The sequence below is a fragment of the Lepus europaeus genome, chromosome 20, assembly GCF_033115175.1.
Source record: "Lepus europaeus isolate LE1 chromosome 20, mLepTim1.pri, whole genome shotgun sequence".
NCBI classification, from domain to species: Eukaryota; Metazoa; Chordata; class Mammalia; order Lagomorpha; family Leporidae; genus Lepus; species Lepus europaeus.
The window spans coordinates 6,057,292-6,077,201 of record NC_084846.1 but is presented as its reverse complement, the minus strand read 5'-3'; the positions used below and the strand labels follow the sequence as shown (position 1 = coordinate 6,077,201).

Below are 19,910 nucleotides of genomic sequence, written 5' to 3'. Positions count from 1 at the left end.
AGCTCTGGCTGTAGCGGCCATTTGGGAGGTGAACCAACGGAAGTAAGACTTTTCTGTCTCTCTCTCTCTGTCTCTTTTTCTCTCTCTTACTGTCTGTCGAATAAAGAAAAAAAATAGGGGTTGGGGCAAGTATTCGGCACAGCAGTTAAGTCGCCCTCGAGATGGCCACATCCCGTGCTGGAGTGCTCGAGCTCAGCTCCCAGCTCCATTGCAGCGCTCCTGCTCGTGCACACCCTGGGGGGCAGCGTGGAGTCCCCGGGGGCGCTCTGGCTCCTGCCTGCAAGCTGGCCCAGCCTCGGCTGTCGCGGTCTTCTGGGGAATGGACGAACACGTGGGAGATCTCTGTAAACAAAATAAAAAATTGGTTTGCACCTCGGAGCTTCATGGCGCAGATCGTGCAGGGCAGGGCAGCCGGGCAGCTCGCCCGAGTTGGGGTCTAGGCTGCTTGCAGGTGCTTTCAGTTGAAGCACAAGGCCTGCAGCAGAGGGGCCGTGGCCTGTGGCTGAACCTGCTGGGCAGCCTGGCGTTGCGACACTCGCCACTCGCCGTGTCTGTGCTAGCCGCGCCCACGTGCTTATGCCTCAGGGCGCCTTTGGAGAGTGTCCGCCGTAAGCCTGGGATGCACCCATCCCACAGGTGAGGAGGCTGAGGCACATGGAGGCGGGCCTGGCTGATGTGCCTGGCAGAGATGACGACGGTGCTGTCAGACCGAGCCCCCCACAGCTGGCGCTCACCTCGCCAGAGGTGCTGCTGCACGCCAGCGTGCTCGGTCTGATTCTGTTGGAAGTTAGGGTTTTCTTTTCTGTCTTCTTTTTTTAATTTGAAAGTCAGAGTTACAGAGAGAGAGAAATAGATCTTCCACCTGCTGGTTCACTCGCTAGATGGCTGCAGTGGCCAGGGCTGGCCGGTCAGAGCCAGGAGCTTCTTTGGGGTCTCCCACGCGGGTGCAGGGGCCTAAGCACTTAGGTCACCCTCCAATCTTTCCCAGGCTGTTAGCAGGGAGCTGGATCGGAAGTGGAGCAGCTGGGACTGAAACTGGCACCCGTGCAGGATGCAGGTGTCACAGGCGGCTTAACCTGCTATGCTACAATGCTGGTCTCCATAGAGTTTTGATTATAGACCAGTCCCGCCTCGCCGCTGGCATCATCTGTCCACAGTGGTTGTGACCAGTCAGGAGTGGATGGATAAAGTAGGCGGTTACTCAGTTCTCAGTGGAGCTTCATGTCACGAAAAGTAGTCCTTCCAGGTTGTGACCTACAGGGCCAGGTAACGAGGTGGAGGGACGATCCCTTTGTCTCTTGGGCCTGTGCTGTGCCTGTCATCCTTCCAGCCCCATGTTGTTCTGCTCTGAGTGGGACGTGTGACCCCCAGGGATGTCAGCACTGGCCCGTTGCAGAAAGGTAAGCAGGAGTTTGGATGAGTGGCAGAAGAAAACACTCTGTGGAGTTGAGGTCTGTGGCACATCCCTGGCGGTGTGCACGGGACCGTGACAAGGCCTTGCTTCGATCATGCTCTGCGGGCGGTGGCCTGTGTGACCCCAACCCCTGAGACTGGGCTCCTCATCAGTGTGTGGTCCCAGGTGTCCTGTGTCATGACGTTGAGGCGCTGGCCACTGACTGGGAGGGTTTTTTTTTTTTTAGATTTATTTCATTTATTTGAAAGAGTTACAGAGAGAGAGAGAGGTCTTCATCCGCTGGTTCACTCCCAAATGGCCGCAACGGCCAGAGCTGCGCCGATCTGAAGCCAGATCCCTCCGGGTCTCTCACGTGGGTGCAGGGGCCCAAGCATTTGGGTCATCTTTCACTGCTTTCCCAGGCCATAGCAGAGAGCTGGATCGGAAGTGGAGCAGCTGGGAATAGAACCGGCTCCCCTATGGGATGCCGGCGTTTCAGGCCAGGACCCGCTGCACCACAGTGCCAGCCCCTGAGAGAAGGTTTTTAATTCCCCTCTGGATGGCCTCCTAGTCGGTGGGAGAACTCACGATTAACAGCACATGGAAGGGAGGCTGCCAGCCCTGGTGCTCTGGGGACCGAGTTATGTGCTCTTGGGGTTGGGGTAGCCCTGCTGTCCTGTTTGGCATCTCTGGATGGACTTATGGCTGTTAAGATTAGAATATTTTTTTTTCTTTTAAATTTTTGACAGGTAGAGTGGACAGTGAGAGAGAGACAGAGAGAAAGGTCTTCCTTTTTGCCGTTGGTTCACCCTCCAATGGCCGCCGCGGTAGTGCGCTGCGGCCGGCGCACCGCGCTGATCCGATGGCAGGAGCCAGGTGCTTCTCCTGGTCTCCCATGGGGTGCAGGGCCCAAGCACTTGGGCCATCCTCCACTGCACTCTCTGGCCACAGCAGAGAGCTGTCCTGGAAGAGGGGCAACCGGGACAGGATCGGTGCCCCGACCGGGACTAGAACCCGGTGTGCCGGCGCCGCAAGGCGGAGGATTAGCCTAGTGAGCCGCGGCGCTGGCCCTAGAATTTTTTTTTTAAGCCCCGTGCCTCTTAAAAAAAAAAAAAAAGTAGGCCAGCTCCGTGGCTCACTAGGCTAATCCTCTGCCTGTGGTGCTGGCACCCTGGGTTCTAATCCCGGTCGGGACGCTGGATTCTGTCCCGGTTGCTTCTCTTCCAGTCCAGCTCTGTGCTGTGGCCCGGGAGTGCAGTGGAGGATGGCCCAAGTGCTTGGGCCCTGCACCCCATGGGAGACCAGGAGGAGACACCTGGCTCCTGCCATCGGATCAGTGCAGCGCTGGCCGTAGCAGCCATTTGGGGGGTGAACCAACGGAAGGAAGACCTTTCTCTGTTTCTCTCTCACTGTCTAACTCTGCCTGTCAAAAATAAATAAATAAATAAAGTGAAATTCACCTAATGTAAATGTCACCATGTTAAGTGTTTTACATTGCAGAATTCAGTGGTATTTAACACATCACACTGTTGTGCAGCCGTCACTCTAACTCCAGCTCCAGAGTGTGCAGCACCCTGTCTGTCCTGTCTGTTGCTGTAACAGGACGCCCGAGAGTGGGTAATCTATGAAGCACAGAAGTTTGTTTTGGCTCACTCAAGTTCTGGGGGCTGGAGTCCAGGAGCGTGGTGTTGGCATCTGCCAAGGGTTTCAGGAGGTAGGCGTGAGCGCCCCTGTCATCAGTCCACTCTCACACAGGGATTCTGCAGCTCTCCTGTGACAGAGGGACAGACTGTGTGCCATTCTGCTCACCTGCCACTGGCAGGGAGAAGGCCCATTGTTTCCCTGGCCCCTAAGGCCTCCTGTGGTCACTTGGGCTCCAGCGTCCCATTCAGAAGCCCCCAGTCACTGGCTGTCTCCATCGCCACCTGCCCTAGAAACTGGGTGTCTCCGTCAGGGGTGCTGTGGGCAGCAAATATTGCCGTGCACTCCCCCCGGCCACTCCCCCCTGCTTCCACCGAAGCACTCAGACTCAGCGACCACAGAAAGGCCGCTGTGGATTGGACCATACTGGCCTAGCCTGGCCTCGAGGTACCCCAGCCCTAGGCTGAGGGAAGCCCCACCTGCCTAGGTGCCGTGTGCCCCTCCTCCAGCTGTCCAGCCCTGTGTGCCCCTTGGTGCCAGTCACTGTGCCTTGTGTGCTGTTGCCCCTTTCCCCCTGGGGCTGGCTCGGGCACCCTTCCCTCTCTCTCTGCTCACTCCCTGGGGTGTCTTTGCTGATTGTTGAATGTGACGTTAAAGAGTGGAAAATGAGTCTATGCATTTTCATGAAAAATGGTTCCTGAATAAAACAAAAATAATTCACTGGTAAGACGACTGACTCACCCCCATGAGAATGGCACTGATTCATTCATAAGTGTGGTTCCCCTATGACCTCGAATGACTGTTTCTTAAAAAGTATTTATTTAGAAGGAAAAGTGGCAGAGAGAGGGAGAGAGAGATCTTTCATTGTCTGGGTCACTCCTCAGATATCTCCCAACAGCCACACGGCTGGGTCAGGCCTAAGCCAGGAGCCAAGAGCTCCAAGGGTCTCCCACCTGGGTGACAAAGATCCACATACTTGAGCCTTCACCTCCAGCCTCCAGGGTATACATTCAAAAGAAGTTGCATTAGAAGCGGAGCTGATACTGAAACCCATGCACTTCTGTGTGGGGCATTGGTATCCCAAGCAGTATTTTAACTGCTGTGCCAAATGCCAGTCCCATAAGAAGATTTCACTTCGGGGCTGGCGTTGTGGAATAGCAGTTAGGGCCACTGCCTGCGACATCCGTATCCCGTGTGGGTGCCAATTTGAGTCCCGGCTGCTTCACTTCCAATCCAGCTCCTTGCTAATGTGTCTGGGGAAGCAGTGGAAGATGGCCCAAGTGCTTGGGCCCCTGCATCCACGTGGGAGTCATGGAAGAAGGTTCTGGATCCTGGCTTCAGACTGGTCCAGTTATAGCCGTTTCTTCTCCCTCTGTACCTCTGCCTTTGTATATATTTTAAGATGTACTTATTTATTTGAAAGGCAGAGGTACAGAGAAAAGGGGGGTGGAGAGAGAGACAAAGAGAGAAATCTTCCATCCACTGATTCAATCTCCAAATGGCTGCAGTAGCTGTAGCCGGGCTGGGCTGGAGCCAGGAACGAGGAGCTTCTTCCAGGTCTCCCATGTGGGTGGCAGGGGCCCAAGCACTTGGGCCATCTTCTGCTGCTTTCCCAGGCACATTAACAAGGAGTTGGATCAGAAATGGTGCAGCCAGGATTTGAACCAGCGTCCACATGGGATGCTAGTGCCACATGCCACAGTGCAAGCCCCATAAGTAAAATATTTAAAAAATCTTTTCATTTTGATGCAGTTCAAAAAGAGTCATTTTTTTTTCTTTCCTTGTTAAGTGTTCTTTCAGTTCTTATGGCCAAATCCAAGGCCATGAAATTGTACCCCTATTTTCCTCTAACTTTTTTTTTTTTTTTTAAAGATTTTATTTGAGAAGTTGAGTTATAGAGAGAGGGAGAGATAGAAAGAAAGGTCTTCTGTCTGCTGGTTCACAACACAAATGAATGCAGTGGCCAGGACTGGGCTGATCTGAAGCTAGGAGCTTCTTCCGGGTCTCCCACGTGGGTGCAGGGGTCCAAGGACTTGGGCCATCTTCCACCGTTTTCCCAGGCCATAGCAAAGAGCTGGATCGGAACATGATGGCACTCGAACTGGCACCCATATGGGCTTCAGGCCAGGGCGTTAACCCACTGTGCCACAGCACCAGCCCCCGTAGTGTTTTTTTAAATAGATATAGCTCTAAATATTTAGGTATTTGGTCTATTTTGAGTTAATTTTCATATAAGCCTAAGGGTTTAGTTGGGTTTTTGATCAACAGTTCCGGCTCGTTTAGCCAGGAAAGGGGGTGGCAGGTGTGTGGTGGGCATTCTGAAAGTGCTGTGTGTGATCTGCATGGCAGCTGTGTGTCCCTCAGCTCTGGTGTACCGAGCGTGGTGCCCGCGTGGGGACGGAGACACAGAGATGGCACTGAACAGAATGTCAGGAGACGCTGGGCAGGAAGGCCGCTGAGACGCGTGCCGTGGGAACGCGTGTGGGGGCAGGTGCGTTGTCACTTTGTATACTGCCCCTGAGTTCTGCGGGGACGGGGGACATCCTTCAGGCAGGTCAGGTGCAAAGGTCCTGAGGTCCTGAACTGGTCAGCCAAAATGTCGGTGAGAACGAGAGCAGGGTGGTGGTTGTGTTGGGGACAGGGACAGAGGTTGCCAAAGATGGAGTGGGCGGGGGAGTTCTCGCCCAGCTCCTAAGGCTGTGCAGTGCTGCAGGCTTTCAAGCCCAAAGGGCTGCATTGAGTCCAGACACTTGTGCCTTGGGAGTCCTTTTGGAAGTAGGCTTTCTGAGATTCCGTGTTGCCCCAGGATGCTTGAGGGAGGGACTTGACCGAGTGAGCCTGGGCAGGGCCTGTAGCCAGAGGCAGCGCCATGTGGCTGGGTGCCGGACGAAGTGGTGAGGGGCACGCTTGGTCCCCTCACTCTCCAGTCGCCGGCTCAGCGTTGCCTCCCAGGAGCCGAGATGGCTTTCTTGGCCCTTCCTGGAGCTTTCTGTGTGAAGCCTCCCTTGTCGTTCCCAGCCGTAGGCCTTGATGGAGCTGGCCGGGCCCTGAGGGAGTGTGTGGCCCTGGAAGGGCTGAGGCTCCCATTTTGTGCTGTGATATCGCTGATGGCACGGAAGTGGCAGGCGCTCTCCTCCACAGGAGTCAGCCAGGAGAGACGGCACGGGAGGGGGAGGGAGGGGGAGTAGCGCAGGCCCTCAGGGACCGTGTCCCCGCCTCCCTCCCCTCGTGGGAGGCACCTTTGCTTCTGTGTCGCACGCTCTGTCGCTCGGCCCAGGCCCCTGCAGATGAAGGCCCTGGCCGTGAGGCTGTTTCAGTGTGGTCTCAGGTGGGTGGCCTTGGGCCCCCAGCGCTTCCGGGATGTCCCTCACAGAAGCCAGGTGCTGATCTCCGCTTGAGCCCTCACACGTGCTGCTTCTGTCTCCCCACGGGCCAGTGACCCGTTTGGGTGTACTTTCCCTGGTGGCTGGTTCTTGTCATGTTACCCAGAAGGGGCGCCCACAGGACAAGGACCCGTGTGTGAAGGAGCAGCTTGTGGTCGTGGGGGCTTCTGGTGGCTTGTGTGTCGGCGGTAGTGTCCCCGTTGGCAGAAGTGTTCAGTGTGCGTCTGCGCTTAGGGGAAGACCAAAGCGTAACCCTCTGCCGGGTTCCGGCTTCCCGGGGTGGGAACCATGCTTCTCCAGTGTTCCCCCAGATGGCTTTAGAGAGGGAGGTGGCCCTCGAGTGGGCGTGGCCAGGTGTGCCGGCGGCTTCTGGTTACTGTGGCTAGAGCCCTTTGGGAACTAGTGAGCTGACCACTTTGTCGAGTCTGTGTGAGAGCTGCCTTGTTCTGCACGGAGCCAGCAAGCCAGGGCTGCCCTCCCTGCACAGGCTCGATGAGTCCCGCGTTCACTTTGAGCATCAAGGTTTTATTTATTTTTTTAAATGTCAGTGGTGACTTACTTGGGAACGTTAAAGTTTCTGTGATAATCTGCTCTACAGGGTAATTTTGTTAAATATACCCACTCCCACCCCAAAAGAGTGTAAAAAATATCAGATTGTAGATGTGCGCTTATTTTTTTTTTTTTAAAGAGATTTATTTATTTGAAAGTTGGAGTTACACAGAAAGAGGAGAGGCAGAGAGAGAAAGAGAGAGAGAGGTCGTCCATCCATTGACTCATTCCCCAAATGGCTGCAACAGCCGGAGCTGCACTGATCCGAAGCCAGGAGCCAGGAGCTGCTTCTGGGTCTCCCACACAGGTGCAGGGCCCAAGGACTTGGGCCATCTTCCACTGCTTTCCCAGGCCGTAGCAGAGAGCTGGATCAGAAGTGGAGCAGCCGGGACTTGAACTGGCACCCATATGGGAGGCTGGCACTGCAGATGGCCGCTTTACCTGCTACGCCCCAACGTGCATTTATTTATAAGCTGGAAACTCGGGGTGGGGGGGGGCATTTCTTTTTACTCCTTTCCTTTTAACAATAGTCTTCACGATTTTATTTAATTGTAAGGCAAAGAGGCAGACACATACAGAAAGGGATCTTTTCATCTGCTGATTCACTTCCCGGAATGCCTGCCCTAGGCAGGGTTGAGTCAAGCTGAAGCCAGGAGCCAGGAGCTCAGTCTGGTCTCCCCTGTGTGTGGCAGGGGCCCGACTACTTGAGCTGTCACCTGTTGCCTCCCAGATGTGCATGAATAGGAAACTGGGACACAAAACCAGGCACCCAGTGTGGGACGTGTACAGTGTCTTAACCACTACAGCAAACCAACCCCCACCCCTTTCTGTCTGTCTGTCAAGATTTGTTTTATAGGCTGTTACGAGGCACGGTGTGTATGTGTGTCTTCCATCCACCAGTTCACTCCCAAAATGACTACAGCAGCCAGGGCTGGGCCATGATGAAGCTAGGAGCCTGGAACTCCACGTGGGTGGCAGAGGCCCAAGCAGCTGGGCCATTTCCCGCTGCTTTCCCAGGCACATTAGCAGGGAGCTGGATTGGAAGTGGAGCAGCCGGGACTCAAACTGGTGCTTATAGGATGCTGCCTTGGCAGATGGCGGCGAAACTCCCTGCGCCACAGTGCCGGCCCCCACCTCCTCCTCTCATCCTCAGCCTGATCTCTGGCTCGTTCTGGATCAGGGGATGGGTCTGACTTGGCCTGGAACTCCCTGCACTGCTGGGTGATGGGCGCACGTTTTTGTTAGGTGAGTCATCGACCTTCTAGATGGATAGTGGGGAGGGACATCATCCAGCCCCGTCACAGTGGCCCTTGGCGGGAGGCAGATCCCTGCTCCCGACCTTACCTTCTCCCCGTGAGTTCTTCTGTGTCTCATGCACTAGGAAGTCGCGTCTGGCCCCGGAAGGTTGGGACGGAGAACTCGGGATTTGCGTCTGGGTGGTGTGAAGGGAGACGCCTCAGCTGAATTGCAGGCGTTTCTGCTGCTTTCCAGCTCTCAGGGCCTCCCCCCACTCCCACAAGCCAGGGGCATCAGGCCCCCAGCCTGCCTCGGTTGCCAGGTGCCCTGAGCACTGGGAACCCCCGAGGAGGCCTTGTCTCCATGCTTGTTCTTCGTTGTTTGTCTCTCACGCTGAACGCGTACAAGTGGCCTCTGTTCCCAGATGCTGTTTCCTTCTAAGCGGCCTCATCACATTTTAGAAAAAGTGGTTCAAGGTTGAGTCCCTATCCGTTGCCTTCCTCTGCCTTTTGGGGGACGTATCATCCTGTCCCACCTCTTCTTCGGACTCCTTCCCCAGGGCTGGTCTGCAGTGAACCGGTGATGGTGCTCGCGGCCCCTCGCGGCCCTCGCCAGGTCTGTGCTCCGTAGAGGCCGGCCCCCGGGTTGCTGCTCCTCGGCTCACCCTCCACAGGAAGCACCTCGGGGTCCCCTGTCCTGTCAGGGCTGGCGAGGGGAGGAGCCTGAGGGCCCGGGGGCTGGGAGAAGCGCTGTCCTGGGCGTCCAGCACCGAGCGGACTCCCTGTGCTGAGCTCACGCGTGGATAAGCGGTGGTGGTTGGGCCTCTGGGAGGAGGGGGCAGACACGCGCGAGGCTGCCGTGCTGGCAGTCTGCAGCCGTCCTGCCGCTCCTGCTAGGTGAGGATGTCGGGCCGAGAAGCAGGAGGGGGGTGGACGACAGGAGACTGCAGCCTGCCTCAGCCCCCGGGCCAGAGTTCATCTTCATACTCCTGGCTTTCCAGATTCTTGGGATGGGCGAGCAGCTGTGTGGACCCTGACGGCTGCTGGTCTTCTGCACAGAATTGAGCAGAGAAGAAAGGACTTTCCTGAGATAATTGGGCAAAGTTTGAAGTGGGAGGAGGGATAAGAACAGCTGTGTGCTGGTCCCCGTGAATGTGTGAGTGCACACGTGTGCCAGGCTGTCCTGGAGGCTGAGATGCTGTGTGTCCCCGTCTGCTCCCCGCTGGCCTTGGTGCTCTCGGCGTCCTGTGGGGCTGAGGGCTGAGGCTCAGGCACCGTGACTGCTGGAGGCCACCAGTGAGACTGCCCCTGGGAGAAGCCTAGCAAGGAACAGCTGAGTCCTTAAACAGGACGGAGAATTGGCTGGTCACGTCTCTGATTTTTATAAATTGATATTCTCATGGATTTTGTCACCTGTCTTTGCATTAAAGAATGTTTTGGGGGCTGGCCAGCATTGTGGCGCAGCAGGTTAAGCCACGGCCTGCAGTCCTGCCATCCCATCTGGGCTCTGGTTTGTGCCCTGACTGCTCCGATTTTGATCCAGCTGCCCGCTAATGCACCTGGGAAAGCAGTGGCAGATGGCCCAAGTGCTTGGACTCCTGCACCCACGTGGGAGACCTGAAAGTGAAAGAAGCTCCTGGCTTAGGCCTGGCTCAGATCCAGCTGTGGAGGCATTTGGGGAGTGAACCAGTGATGACCGGTCTCTGTCTCTCCTCTCTCTCTCTCTCGCTTTCTCTCTTTCTCTCTAACTCTGGCTTTGAATGAATAAGTAAATCTTTTTTTTTTTTTTTTTGGGACAGGCAGAGTTAGAGAGAGAGAGAAAAGTCTTCCTTCTGTTGGTTCACTCCCCAAATAGCTGCTACGGCCAGCGCGCTGCGCTGATCCAAAGCCAGGAGCCAGGTGCTTCCTCCTGGTCTCCCATGTGGGTGCAGGGCCCAAGCACCTGGGCCATCCTCCACTGCACTCCTAGGCCACAGCAGAGAGCTGGCCTGGAAGAGGGGCAACCGGGACAGGATCGGTGCCCCGACCGGGACTAGAACCCGGGGTGCTGGCGCCGCAGGTGGAGTAATAGCTTAGTGAGCCGCGGCGCTGGCCTTTTCAGCCTTTCAAATAAAGAACTAAATAAACAGTCTCCAAAAAAATAAATAAATTAAAAAAAAAAAAAAAAAGAGTTAACTTTGCAGGCCAGCACTGTGGCATAGCAGGTCGACCTCCACCTGTGGTGCCGGCATTCCATATGGGCGCCTGCTACTCCCCTTCTGATCCAGCTCCCGGCCAGTGCACTTAGGAAAACAGCAGAAGATGGCCCACGTATATGGGCCTGCAGGGAGACCTGTAAGCTGCCTGAAACACACCAAACACCTGAGTAAGGGAACGGGCTTATTGGGGGGAAACCCGACAGACAGGAGGGGAGGGGCAAAGAAGGAAAAGAGGGAGGAGAGTGTAAGAGGTCAAGAGGCAGAGAGAAGGAGAGAGAGAGAGAGGGAGGGAGAGCCATGTGTTCGGGAACAGGTCCTCTTGACACTTTTCTGGGGGTGAGCAGGGAAGCAGGAGCAGCAAATCCCATGAAGATGGGGCTGGAGCTGACACCAGTGGTTGGGCCATGGGGTCACCTGGCTTCCAGCAGTGGCAGTGGGGGCTAGAGCCTAGGATGGTGTCGGGTGTAGATCGCACCGCAGATAAGTGCGCCATTTTACTAACAAGACCCAGGTGGGAGTTCCAGGTCCCTGCCTTTGGCCTGGCCTCGCCCTTGTTGTTACTGCCATCTGGGGAGTGAACTGGCAGATAGAGGCTCTCTCTCTGTATCTCCTTTTCTCTACCTCTGCCTCTCAAATAAACACATCATTTTTTTTTTAAAAAGATTTATTTATTTACTTGAAAGGCAGAGTTAGAAGAAGAGAAAGATCTTCCATCTGCTGATTCACTTCCCAAATGGCCACAACGGCCAGAGCTGGGCTGATCCGGAGCCAGGAGCTTCTTCCATGTTTCCCACATGGGTGCAGGGGCCCAACGACTTGGGCCACCTTCCACTGCTTTCCCAGGCCTTAGCAGAGATCTGGATCCGAAGTGGAGCAGCGGAGATTCAAACTGGCGTCCATATGAGATGCCGGCACTGCAGGCAGTAGCTTTACCTGCTGTGCCACAGCGCCGGCTCCCAAATTAAATAAATCGTTAAAAAAAAAAAAAAAAGTTGGGAGGTCAGCATTGTGGCACAGTGGATTAAGCCACTGCTGCAGCACCCCATCTCGTATGGGCCCTAGTTTGAGTCCCGGCTGCTCTGCTTCCGATTCAGCTCCCTGCTAATATACCATATTCGCTGCTTGAACCCCAGGCACCCACATGGGAGACCAAGAGGAACCTCTTGGCTTTGGATGGGCCCAGCTCTGGCCGTTGCAGTCATTTGAGGGAGTGAATCAGCAGATGCAATATCTCTGTCTCTTCTTCCTCTCTTTGTAATTCTGCCTTTCAAATAAATAAATAAATAAATCTTAAAAAAGAAAGTTAATCCTGCATCCTGGGCTTGGGTTGAATTTATACATTCAACCCCTCCCTCCTGACATGTGCTTTTTAAAATTTATTTTTTATTTGAAAGGCAGATAAAGAGATATTGCCTCTGTTGGGTGACTCTGCAATGTCTGGAATTGGGCCAGGCCAAAGCCAGGAGCCTGGAACTCCATCCGGTCTCCCCCGGGGCCATCTCCCACAGAGCCTTCCGTCATCTCCTGCCTTACGAGGCACCTTAGCAGGGAGCTGGATCAGAAGCAAAGCAGCTGAGACTCCAGTCTGTCCATGATCCAAGGGCGGCCTGATCCACTGTGCCACCCTGCCAGCCCCCGAGGCCTCTCTTTAAACTGACTCTTCGCTGGAGTCACTTCTGCCATAGGCTTGTTTGTAACAACACTGTTGGTGTGTTAGGGAACAGTTGGAGGGGAAACCTTGTCTGGGAATTGGGAAAGTATGGCCTGCAGGCCGGTAGCCCATGTTGTTAAAGTTTTATTGGGATGCAGCTGTACCCATTAAAGTCTGTACTGCCAGATCCCCAGGACCGAGTGTTCGTGACAGACTAAATGACCCACAGGGCTGGAAACAATGATTGCCTATCCGTGTAAGACTAGACTGATCCACTCGTCCCACCTGTCAGGACAGAGAGTCCAAGTGCCCACACCTCAGTCTCCAACCAAACCCCACCCAGGCCCCCTGGGCATTCGGGCCACACCCATCCCCTTCTGGGCTCAGCCAAGCCTCCTGCTGTCACCCCTCCCCGAGAGGTCGGAGTTGCGTGGCATTTGTGTGTTGTCAGTTGTTGGACATGCGTGCATCTCCTTGGCCACATTGATGGGGTCCTGCCTTTTCCGATGCCACAGGTGAAGCTTTGGAGTGCTGTGCCGCAGCCACGTTTCCCTGGAGCTTGGTGTCGTGTGGGCTGCACAGTGTCGCATCCTGCAGTGACTTTTGAGGCCTCTGTGTGTTCTACGCCACCGCAGAGCTGCCTGGGCTTGGAGGCAGACCCCAAAGGCATGCTCTCGTTCTGCAGCCCCTCAGTGAAGTCATCAGGCGTGTCTTGCCTGCACCCTGTGACGTGGAGCACGATGTCGAGCCCATGTCGCCACACATGATGTGCTCCGGGTCTTTCAGAAACGGGAGGTCTGGCTCCGGGGCCTGGGTGATTTGGTGATTTGGTAGCCACCACCAGAAGGGGCTTCAGCTCCCAGCATTGTGCCACGCCTCCATGCCACCAGACCCTTTGGTGCCTCCGTTTCCCCATCTGAGGATGGTCCCCACGTCACAGGTGGCTGTGAGGGTCGCTGAGGTGACGCGGGCGGCATGAAGTGCTTTGCAGGGAGACTGCACGTTTCTGTTCACACAGAAGCAGTAGACACAGATCCAAGACCTGAGGATCCCAGTGCCGAGGGCGTCTGAGTTGTGTGGTCCAGGAACCACCTGAGGTCGCCTCTCTGTGCAGCCTGCACCTGCTCACACAAGAAACGTTTGCTGTGAACCTGTTGTGTGGCAGGCACCTTCCCAGGGCTGGGAGTCCATCGGGGCAGTGACAAGGGTCCTGCTCTCAGCCTATCATCCTTGGTGGGTGTGAGAGGCAGAAGCACTGACCAGTACGTACCTCCGCCCTGCCGGTCACCTCCTAAGACCACTGCAGGGGGAGGGCTGTCCCCTGTGTCTTCACCGTCTGAGCTGGGACCATTTGATGATGTGTGAGTGTGAAAGAGAAAATCCTGCCTCTCTGGCAGCTTGGCTTTCAGACTTCTGAAGGCTGCGACCCCAGCATCAGCAGTGAGTGGGGAGGCTCGCCCAGAACTCACCAAGGCATCTGGTTCCTTGGCCCGAGACCTCCCTGCTCAGGGGCTGACCCACGCTGCTCCGCTGCCTAGAACGTGGCCTCTGGTTCCTTGGCCTCAGTCTAGGAGGGCTGGCTCTGACCGCACGCCTTCCAGAAAGGGCGCAGGATCTTTTAACGAAGGCTCTTCGCTTGTTTGCTTCGCCGTGGGGCTACCCCAGGAGTCACTACTCTGACTGTGCACATGAAGGGTTGACCCAGTAGCCTACCGAACCCGGACTGTTGGTTCCACACAGGTTAAGTGAACATGAATGGGAAAGAGAATCTTCCGTGACAGAAGGCTTTAGAGTTGAGCCAGGAGGCCAGAGGAAGCTGTAGAGTGGCGCAGGCCCCTGGCGATGGGTGCTGTGGCCTCTTGTCGCCACAGCACAGCCGCCGGCCTAGCAGGAGGGAGGCTGTGGGGATGAGCCCAGAGTCGGAGCTTCAGAGGCTGTCGTGTGTGGTGTGGGAGGGGGGATTGTAAGCCCTGGGGACATTTCCAGTAAGCAGCGGGGGGGGGGAGGTGCTTCTGCCTGGTAGAGGGGCCACCGCCTGTCCCTGGCCTTCCCTCTGCCCTGCCGCCTGGCTCCCACTTGTGTCAGCAGGTGAGGTGTCATTTTAGCCATAGGTTCAGGCCTTTGCCTACAGACTGATGACCGGTCCCTGTGGAGAAGGAGTCAAACAGCAGCAGGTTCACTCGCTGCGGAAAGTGGGCTTCTTCCTCGCTCCGCTGCCGAGTTCAGTTGTGTCCCTGCTTGGCCTTACCTAGGTCTGACGTTGTTTAAGAGCCGAGAGCCGGTGTTTTCGGCAGGGCTTCCTTCCGGAGTCCTGGCCACTCTGCCGCGCGCAGAGAGGAGCGTCAGGAAGTGGCGCGGCCCCGCTCCGGAGCAGATCGAAGCTGCTTCTGCACAGGAGATGTGTGCCCGTGGGGGGGGGGGGGGCTGGCGCCACACTGGGCCCAGCTGCTCCTTTCCTGACCCCTCCCCAGATGCCTCTGGGCCACGTCCCGGGACCTGGGTTTGACTCCTCAGAGGATGGGGCTTTAAAGACAACAAGAACCCAAGCTCTTAGCCCGGCAGACTAGATGCCTGTCCCAGATTGTAGTGCCAGGGTTTGGTTCTGGCTTCTGCCCCCAGCTTCCTGCTGACGCGCCCGCTGGGAGGCACCGGTGACGGCTCTGCACCTGGCTCCCTGCCACCCACGTAGGAGGCCTGTATTGAATTCCAAGCTCCTGGTTCCAGCCCTGGCCCAGTCTCAGTCATTGCAGGCATTTGTGGAGTGAATAGTGGACTGGAGAGATCTCTCTCTCTCTGTCTCTGTCTCTCTTGAAAGTAAACAAGGTGCGGAGCTGCTTGAGGGTGCAGCTTCGGGCAGCTTCGGGCGGTCCCTCACAGTGCGGCCTCAGGGAGAGTGCGAGGGTCCTGTGTCCAGGCGGCCGATGAAGGGGGCTGGGAGCGGGGCCGCAGCCGCCAGCCCGGCGAGCACCAGGACGTGGACACCGCGTGGACCTCTGGCGCTGCTCTGGCACCTGGACCCGTGTCCGCCTGAGTGCCGCGCGGGCTGCTTCCTTCCTGACGGGAAGAGGCGCTTCCTGCTCCTTAGCCTGTCCCTGCTGCACTCGGACCTGCCCCCCTGGTCTGTTCCTCCCCACCTCAGTTGCTCAGGCAAAGACTGAACACAGCCCCTCCCCTGTGCCCGTGTCTGCTGGCTCCCCAGAGCTGCCCAGCATGTGGGTGGGCCACGCTGGGGCAGGGAGGGGTTCAGATAGTGAGGGGTGGGTGTGTCGCTCTTGTTAGTGCCTCCACATCGGTAGCATGGTGTAGCACAGACAGTGCGAATGCTAAGACTAGGGCTTTGGCTTTATGATCTGTGCCTGTTCAAATTTTTTAAAAGCATTCCCGGTGTGCAGGCCTGGGCTGTGCCGCTGGCTCTCTCTGCTGGTCTCCTGAGTCCTGTCCTCTTTAAAAGAGTTGTTTCCTGTCGAGGCATCGTGCTTCCTGCCTCAGGTTCTCCCCCGTTGGATGGTGGCATTTTATTAAACGAGGCATTGTTGGATGAGAGGCTATTGGAATTTGCGTGTGCCTCAGAGCCTCGCCCCCGTCAGCATGCCACTAGGGACTCACTGGTCCTGTCATTCTGGGGCTGTGCTGTGCCAGTGAGGGCCCCTGGTGTGGTCAGCCCCTGGCTGAGGGGACCCTGGGCTGTGTCTTCACCTGCCAGCCCCGTGAGACCAGGGGACACCAGAGGCCTGGCCTGGGGTGAGGAGAGTGAGGAGGGCCTGCGATCAGTCCTTAGGCCTCAGGTAGCGGGGAGGCCCGGGGTTCGTGCCCTCACCGTTAAAATGGGCCGGGTGCTGTTACGGTTCCCACCCATGCAGGTGGCAGGCAACACAGGACTGGACCTGAGTAGGGGGCTGCTCTTGGTGGGCAGGCAGTTCTGTGGGGAGCAGCTGCCTTCGCCCCACGCTCAGCTCCTCTGTGCTGGGGAGTTCGAAAGGCATCCTGATTGGCCAGTCGGTGATGCAGCCCCTCGCTGGGTTTGAGAGGTTTTCTGTCGACCACACCTCGGTCCTGGTCCTGCTGCAGAGGCCGCCAGCCCTAGTGTGCTAGGGTGAGGATCCCGCCTGCCCAGCTCCCCGGGAGCAGATGCCCTGTGCAGGCCCCACAGTAACCACCGTGGCTGTGCCCTCTGCACGTCCGGCTCCGCCCCTCCAGCTGTGCTTGTCCCTCGCAAGGTTGGGGGAGGGGTACAGCAGATCATCCCCCCACCCCCACCATGGCCCTGCTCGGAGAGGCACAGGGCAGGCGGGCGGGCGGGGTGTGCATTGTGAGGCCGGCCATCACTTCTGAGCCTAGAGCTGGCTGAGTTCCAGAGCTTTGGTTTCTTAGTGAGCTGCCTTGACACTGCGCATCAAGCACAGGCCGGTGGGCTCCTGGGCCCTCTGCCAGAGGCCTGCACCAGCTACCAGCTCGGGGGGCCAGGGTGGGATCTCTGGGCTGGAGAGGGCAGCCACATGAGGGTGGCTAAGACCCCTGCTCAGGACTGGAGCAAGCAGAAGACTTGGATCTCCCACAGGAGCGACAGGGAAGTGTGGCCTCTCAGGTGCAGCCTTGCAGCAGGCTCTTCAGGCTGCCTCACCCTTGTGGGCTGGGTGTCTGGGGGGAACGTCACGTAGGATCTTGGGTTCCAGGGAGCTTTGTGGAACAGAACCCAGGGCTTACAAGGATGGAGCTACCCTGGGAGAGGCCCCTCTTGGCTGGAGCAGAGGCAGAGTGGGAAATACGGGGGTCTGTGTGTCGGGGTGTGGTTTTTTCTCCCCACCCACCTGCGGCCCCCCACCCCGCGGTTGGCACCAGGCCAGACTGGGGGCTTTACTGTGAGAGGGGAGAGGATGGCTGCCAGTTGAGAACAGCGACTTGTCCGTGTGCCCTCGGCAGGCAGGACAGGTAGCCGGTGAGCTGGCTGGACAGGGTTGACGACCAGGACACGTAGTTGGAGGAGGAACACGTCACGGAACTGAGTGGGCATGCAGGGATGGGGGCGTGGGGCAGCTGCAGGCCGAGCCTTTGGGGTACGGGAGTGACAGATGTGGCTGGGACCTCACACACACCAGCCTGGTCATGTTAGGGGTCAGCCATGGTACCAGGTGGTGCTCAGTGGGGAGTAGTTCTTGAGCCCCTGCCCTCCATGCAGACACGGTGAGGAGCACCCCCGGGGGACATGGCTTCCTGTGATAGCAGAGTCTTGGGTCCCCTCTGCCTGCAGCTCCAGAGTCCCAGACAGCTGCCCCTTCCTTGCCTTGCAGTCCGAGTCCACGGAAGGGCACATTTGGGCAGGGCCCTGCACTGTGGCTCGTTTGTGAAATAAGCTGTTTTAAAGAGGCTGCCAGTGAGTCAGCTCCCGGCGTGTCCCGTCAGTGGTGCTGGGACCCGTTCCTCGCCGGAAGGTGGCCTCACCCAGGACAGGCCGTCCCAGGGTGGTGCTCGCCAGTGAGGACGCGGATGGAAGCAGAGGCTCGGCTAGGGCGGGCGTGACGCGGTCTGCGTGGCTGTGGCCGTGGGAGCCACCTGTGCCGTGGGAAGGAGTTGCGGAGCTTGGCAGCTACGTTTCTTTTTTTGTCCCCTGGTCAACTCTGGTTGACTTTTTTTTGAAGAGCCTGCCTCTCCCGGTCTCATTTCTCCTGCCCCCCTTGGGACGTCGAGGCTGGAGGCTGGAGCCCGGAGCGGCCCCTTTAAGACCGCCGTGTCCCAGACCCTGCTGTGGAATGCCAGCCGCCTCCCGCAGACAGACATGCTGCGCTGTCCTCCTGTCTCTGTGAGGGTTAACAACACTTCAGCGTGTTGTCTGGAACCGGTTCAGACTGGTTTTCTGGAAAGTGCTTTGTCTCTCCGACTGAATCCTGGGAAGGGTCATGTGGAGCCCAGTGATGTCATGGGATCAAAAACTGACTCAGCTGTTTTTTTCTTCTTTTTCTTTCTTCTTTAAATCAAGATATGTGTGTGCTGCAGGTACAGGGTGGTGGCACACCGACGGGCCAGGCACCGCCCTGCTCAAAGTGTACCTGCCTGGCACCCAAAGGGTTAAGCGTGGCCCCCACTGCCCACTCCTCAGAGGTCAGCAGGGAGTGAGAAGACCCCCACCGCCTTTCAGGGAAGGGGAGAAGCGGGGTTCAGCCTGAGTCACTGCAGTGCAGGCAGGGCTGGACCCAGGCCCAGCCTCGCTCCTGGGACAGCGCGGTCACCCCCTGCCCCGGGTTCCAGCCACCACCATCCAGTACAGGTGCTCAGACCCATAGGCCAGGCTGCCTCTGTCTGGAGCACGTAGGCTTCCTCTTCTCCCTGCTCAGCGGCCACCTTCCTTTGTTCCTGTCAGGGCCCCTGACAGGGTGGCCTGCAGCTCTGGCTTCCCCGAGACAGGGAAGAAATGTCCTGGGGGTGCTTTGGTGGGGCCCCCGCGTCGGTCTTGCCTGCCTCTGCCCTCACTACACAGCGGCCAGGCAGGCGCTCAGCAGGTGCTCGGCGCTGTCTGAGAAGGTCCCGGCTTCGTGGCCTCCAGTCACCTTGTTGTGTCTTCTCCTCCCGAAGTTCAGCATGACGGAAGAAGCATGCCGGACACGGAGTCAGAAACGCACGCTTGAACGGGACCCGGCAGAGGACGATGCGGAGAGCAAGAAAATAAAGATGGAGAGAGGCTTGTTGGCTTCAGACTTCAACACTGACGGAGCCTCGAGGGTCACACCTGAACCGGGAGCGGGCCCAGCCCCAGCACTGCTGAGGGCACCAGAAGTGACTGTGTCTGGCCGAGGTGAAGGGCCAGCTGGCGACGGGCCTGTGGATATGCGCACCTCGCACAGGTGAGTGGGAGGAGCCACGCTCCAGGCCTGTGGGAAGCAGCTGATGGGTAACTGTGCAGATGTCTGTGTGCCCTAGCGTTGTCCCCACTGGCAGCTGTGCCGGACTGGCCAGGGGACCTTCTTGCTGGGACCCCAGATCCTGGACGTCGCGTGGCTGGGGTTGGAGTGGTGCCTGCCGTCAGCACGTAATCGCTGTGTGTGTGCTGCCGTGTGTCCCGACTCGGCGCTTCGGTATGCAGGAAGACTTGAGGTTTTCGGTCAGTTGTATCTTTCCGTATCTGGAGGTTGGGTTGCCAGGGACGCTCGCCTCTCCTGGGTGAGGAGCCCAGCATGCTGCTCTGGGAGGAGAGGGCCACACAGCCAGCTCGGCGTCTCCTCTGTCCGCTCTCCCACCGCCTGCTCTGCTGGCCTCGCCTTACTAACTCTGCTCACTGCAGGAGATTCCCTGGTACTCAGCTTCGTGAGGTTCTTGAGGCGAAAGCTTGAAAGAAAAGAGACTCCCGTTTCCCGTGTTAGTTCTCCATTCAAATACCGTTATTGGCCTGTGAAGAAAAATTCAGACCCCGGCATCGCCCCTCCCTCACCCAGAGTTCTCCAGGATGTTCACTCCCAGATGCCTCCCGGGTGCAGCCCCGGTGGCCTATAACAAGCTCGTCTGTGGCCCCTGGCTCACTGCCTTTCACCGTCTGCCAGAGCCCTCCCCGTGGGTGTTGCCTGGCCCCCAAGAAGGGCCCCAAACTCCCTTCTTTTTTTTAAGCATTCATTTATTTATTTGAAAGAGTTAACAAAGAGAGATGAGAGGCAGAGGGAAAGGTCTTCCACCTGCTGGTTCACTCCCCAATTAGCCGCAACGGCTGGAGCTGCGCCAGTCTGGAGCCAGGAGCCAGGAGCCAGGAGCCAGGAGCTTCCTCTAGGTCTTCCATGCTGGTGCAAGGGGCCCAAGGACATGGACCATCTTCCACTGCTCTCCCAGGCCACAACAGAGAGCTGGATCGGAAGTGGAGCAGCCGGGACTCAAACTGGT

The 19,910-nt window shown here is 57.4% G+C and overlaps 1 protein-coding gene across 8 annotated transcripts in view; it reads left to right on the top strand.

The window, feature by feature from the left end:
• GATAD2A (GATA zinc finger domain containing 2A) overlaps positions 1–19,910 on the top strand; it is a 97,716-nt gene that overhangs the window by 49,181 nt on the left and 28,625 nt on the right. For 6 of the 8 annotated variants that reach the window (XM_062178308.1, XM_062178311.1, XM_062178312.1 and 3 more), the window contains one exon: positions 18,618–18,886. In XM_062178308.1, coding sequence (XP_062034292.1) covers positions 18,624–18,886 — 263 coding nt within the window. In that variant the 5' untranslated portion in view covers positions 18,618–18,623. The remainder of the gene's footprint in view (positions 1–18,617; positions 18,887–19,910) is intronic. The other 2 variants (XM_062178313.1, XM_062178310.1) reach the window with 1 other exon arrangement.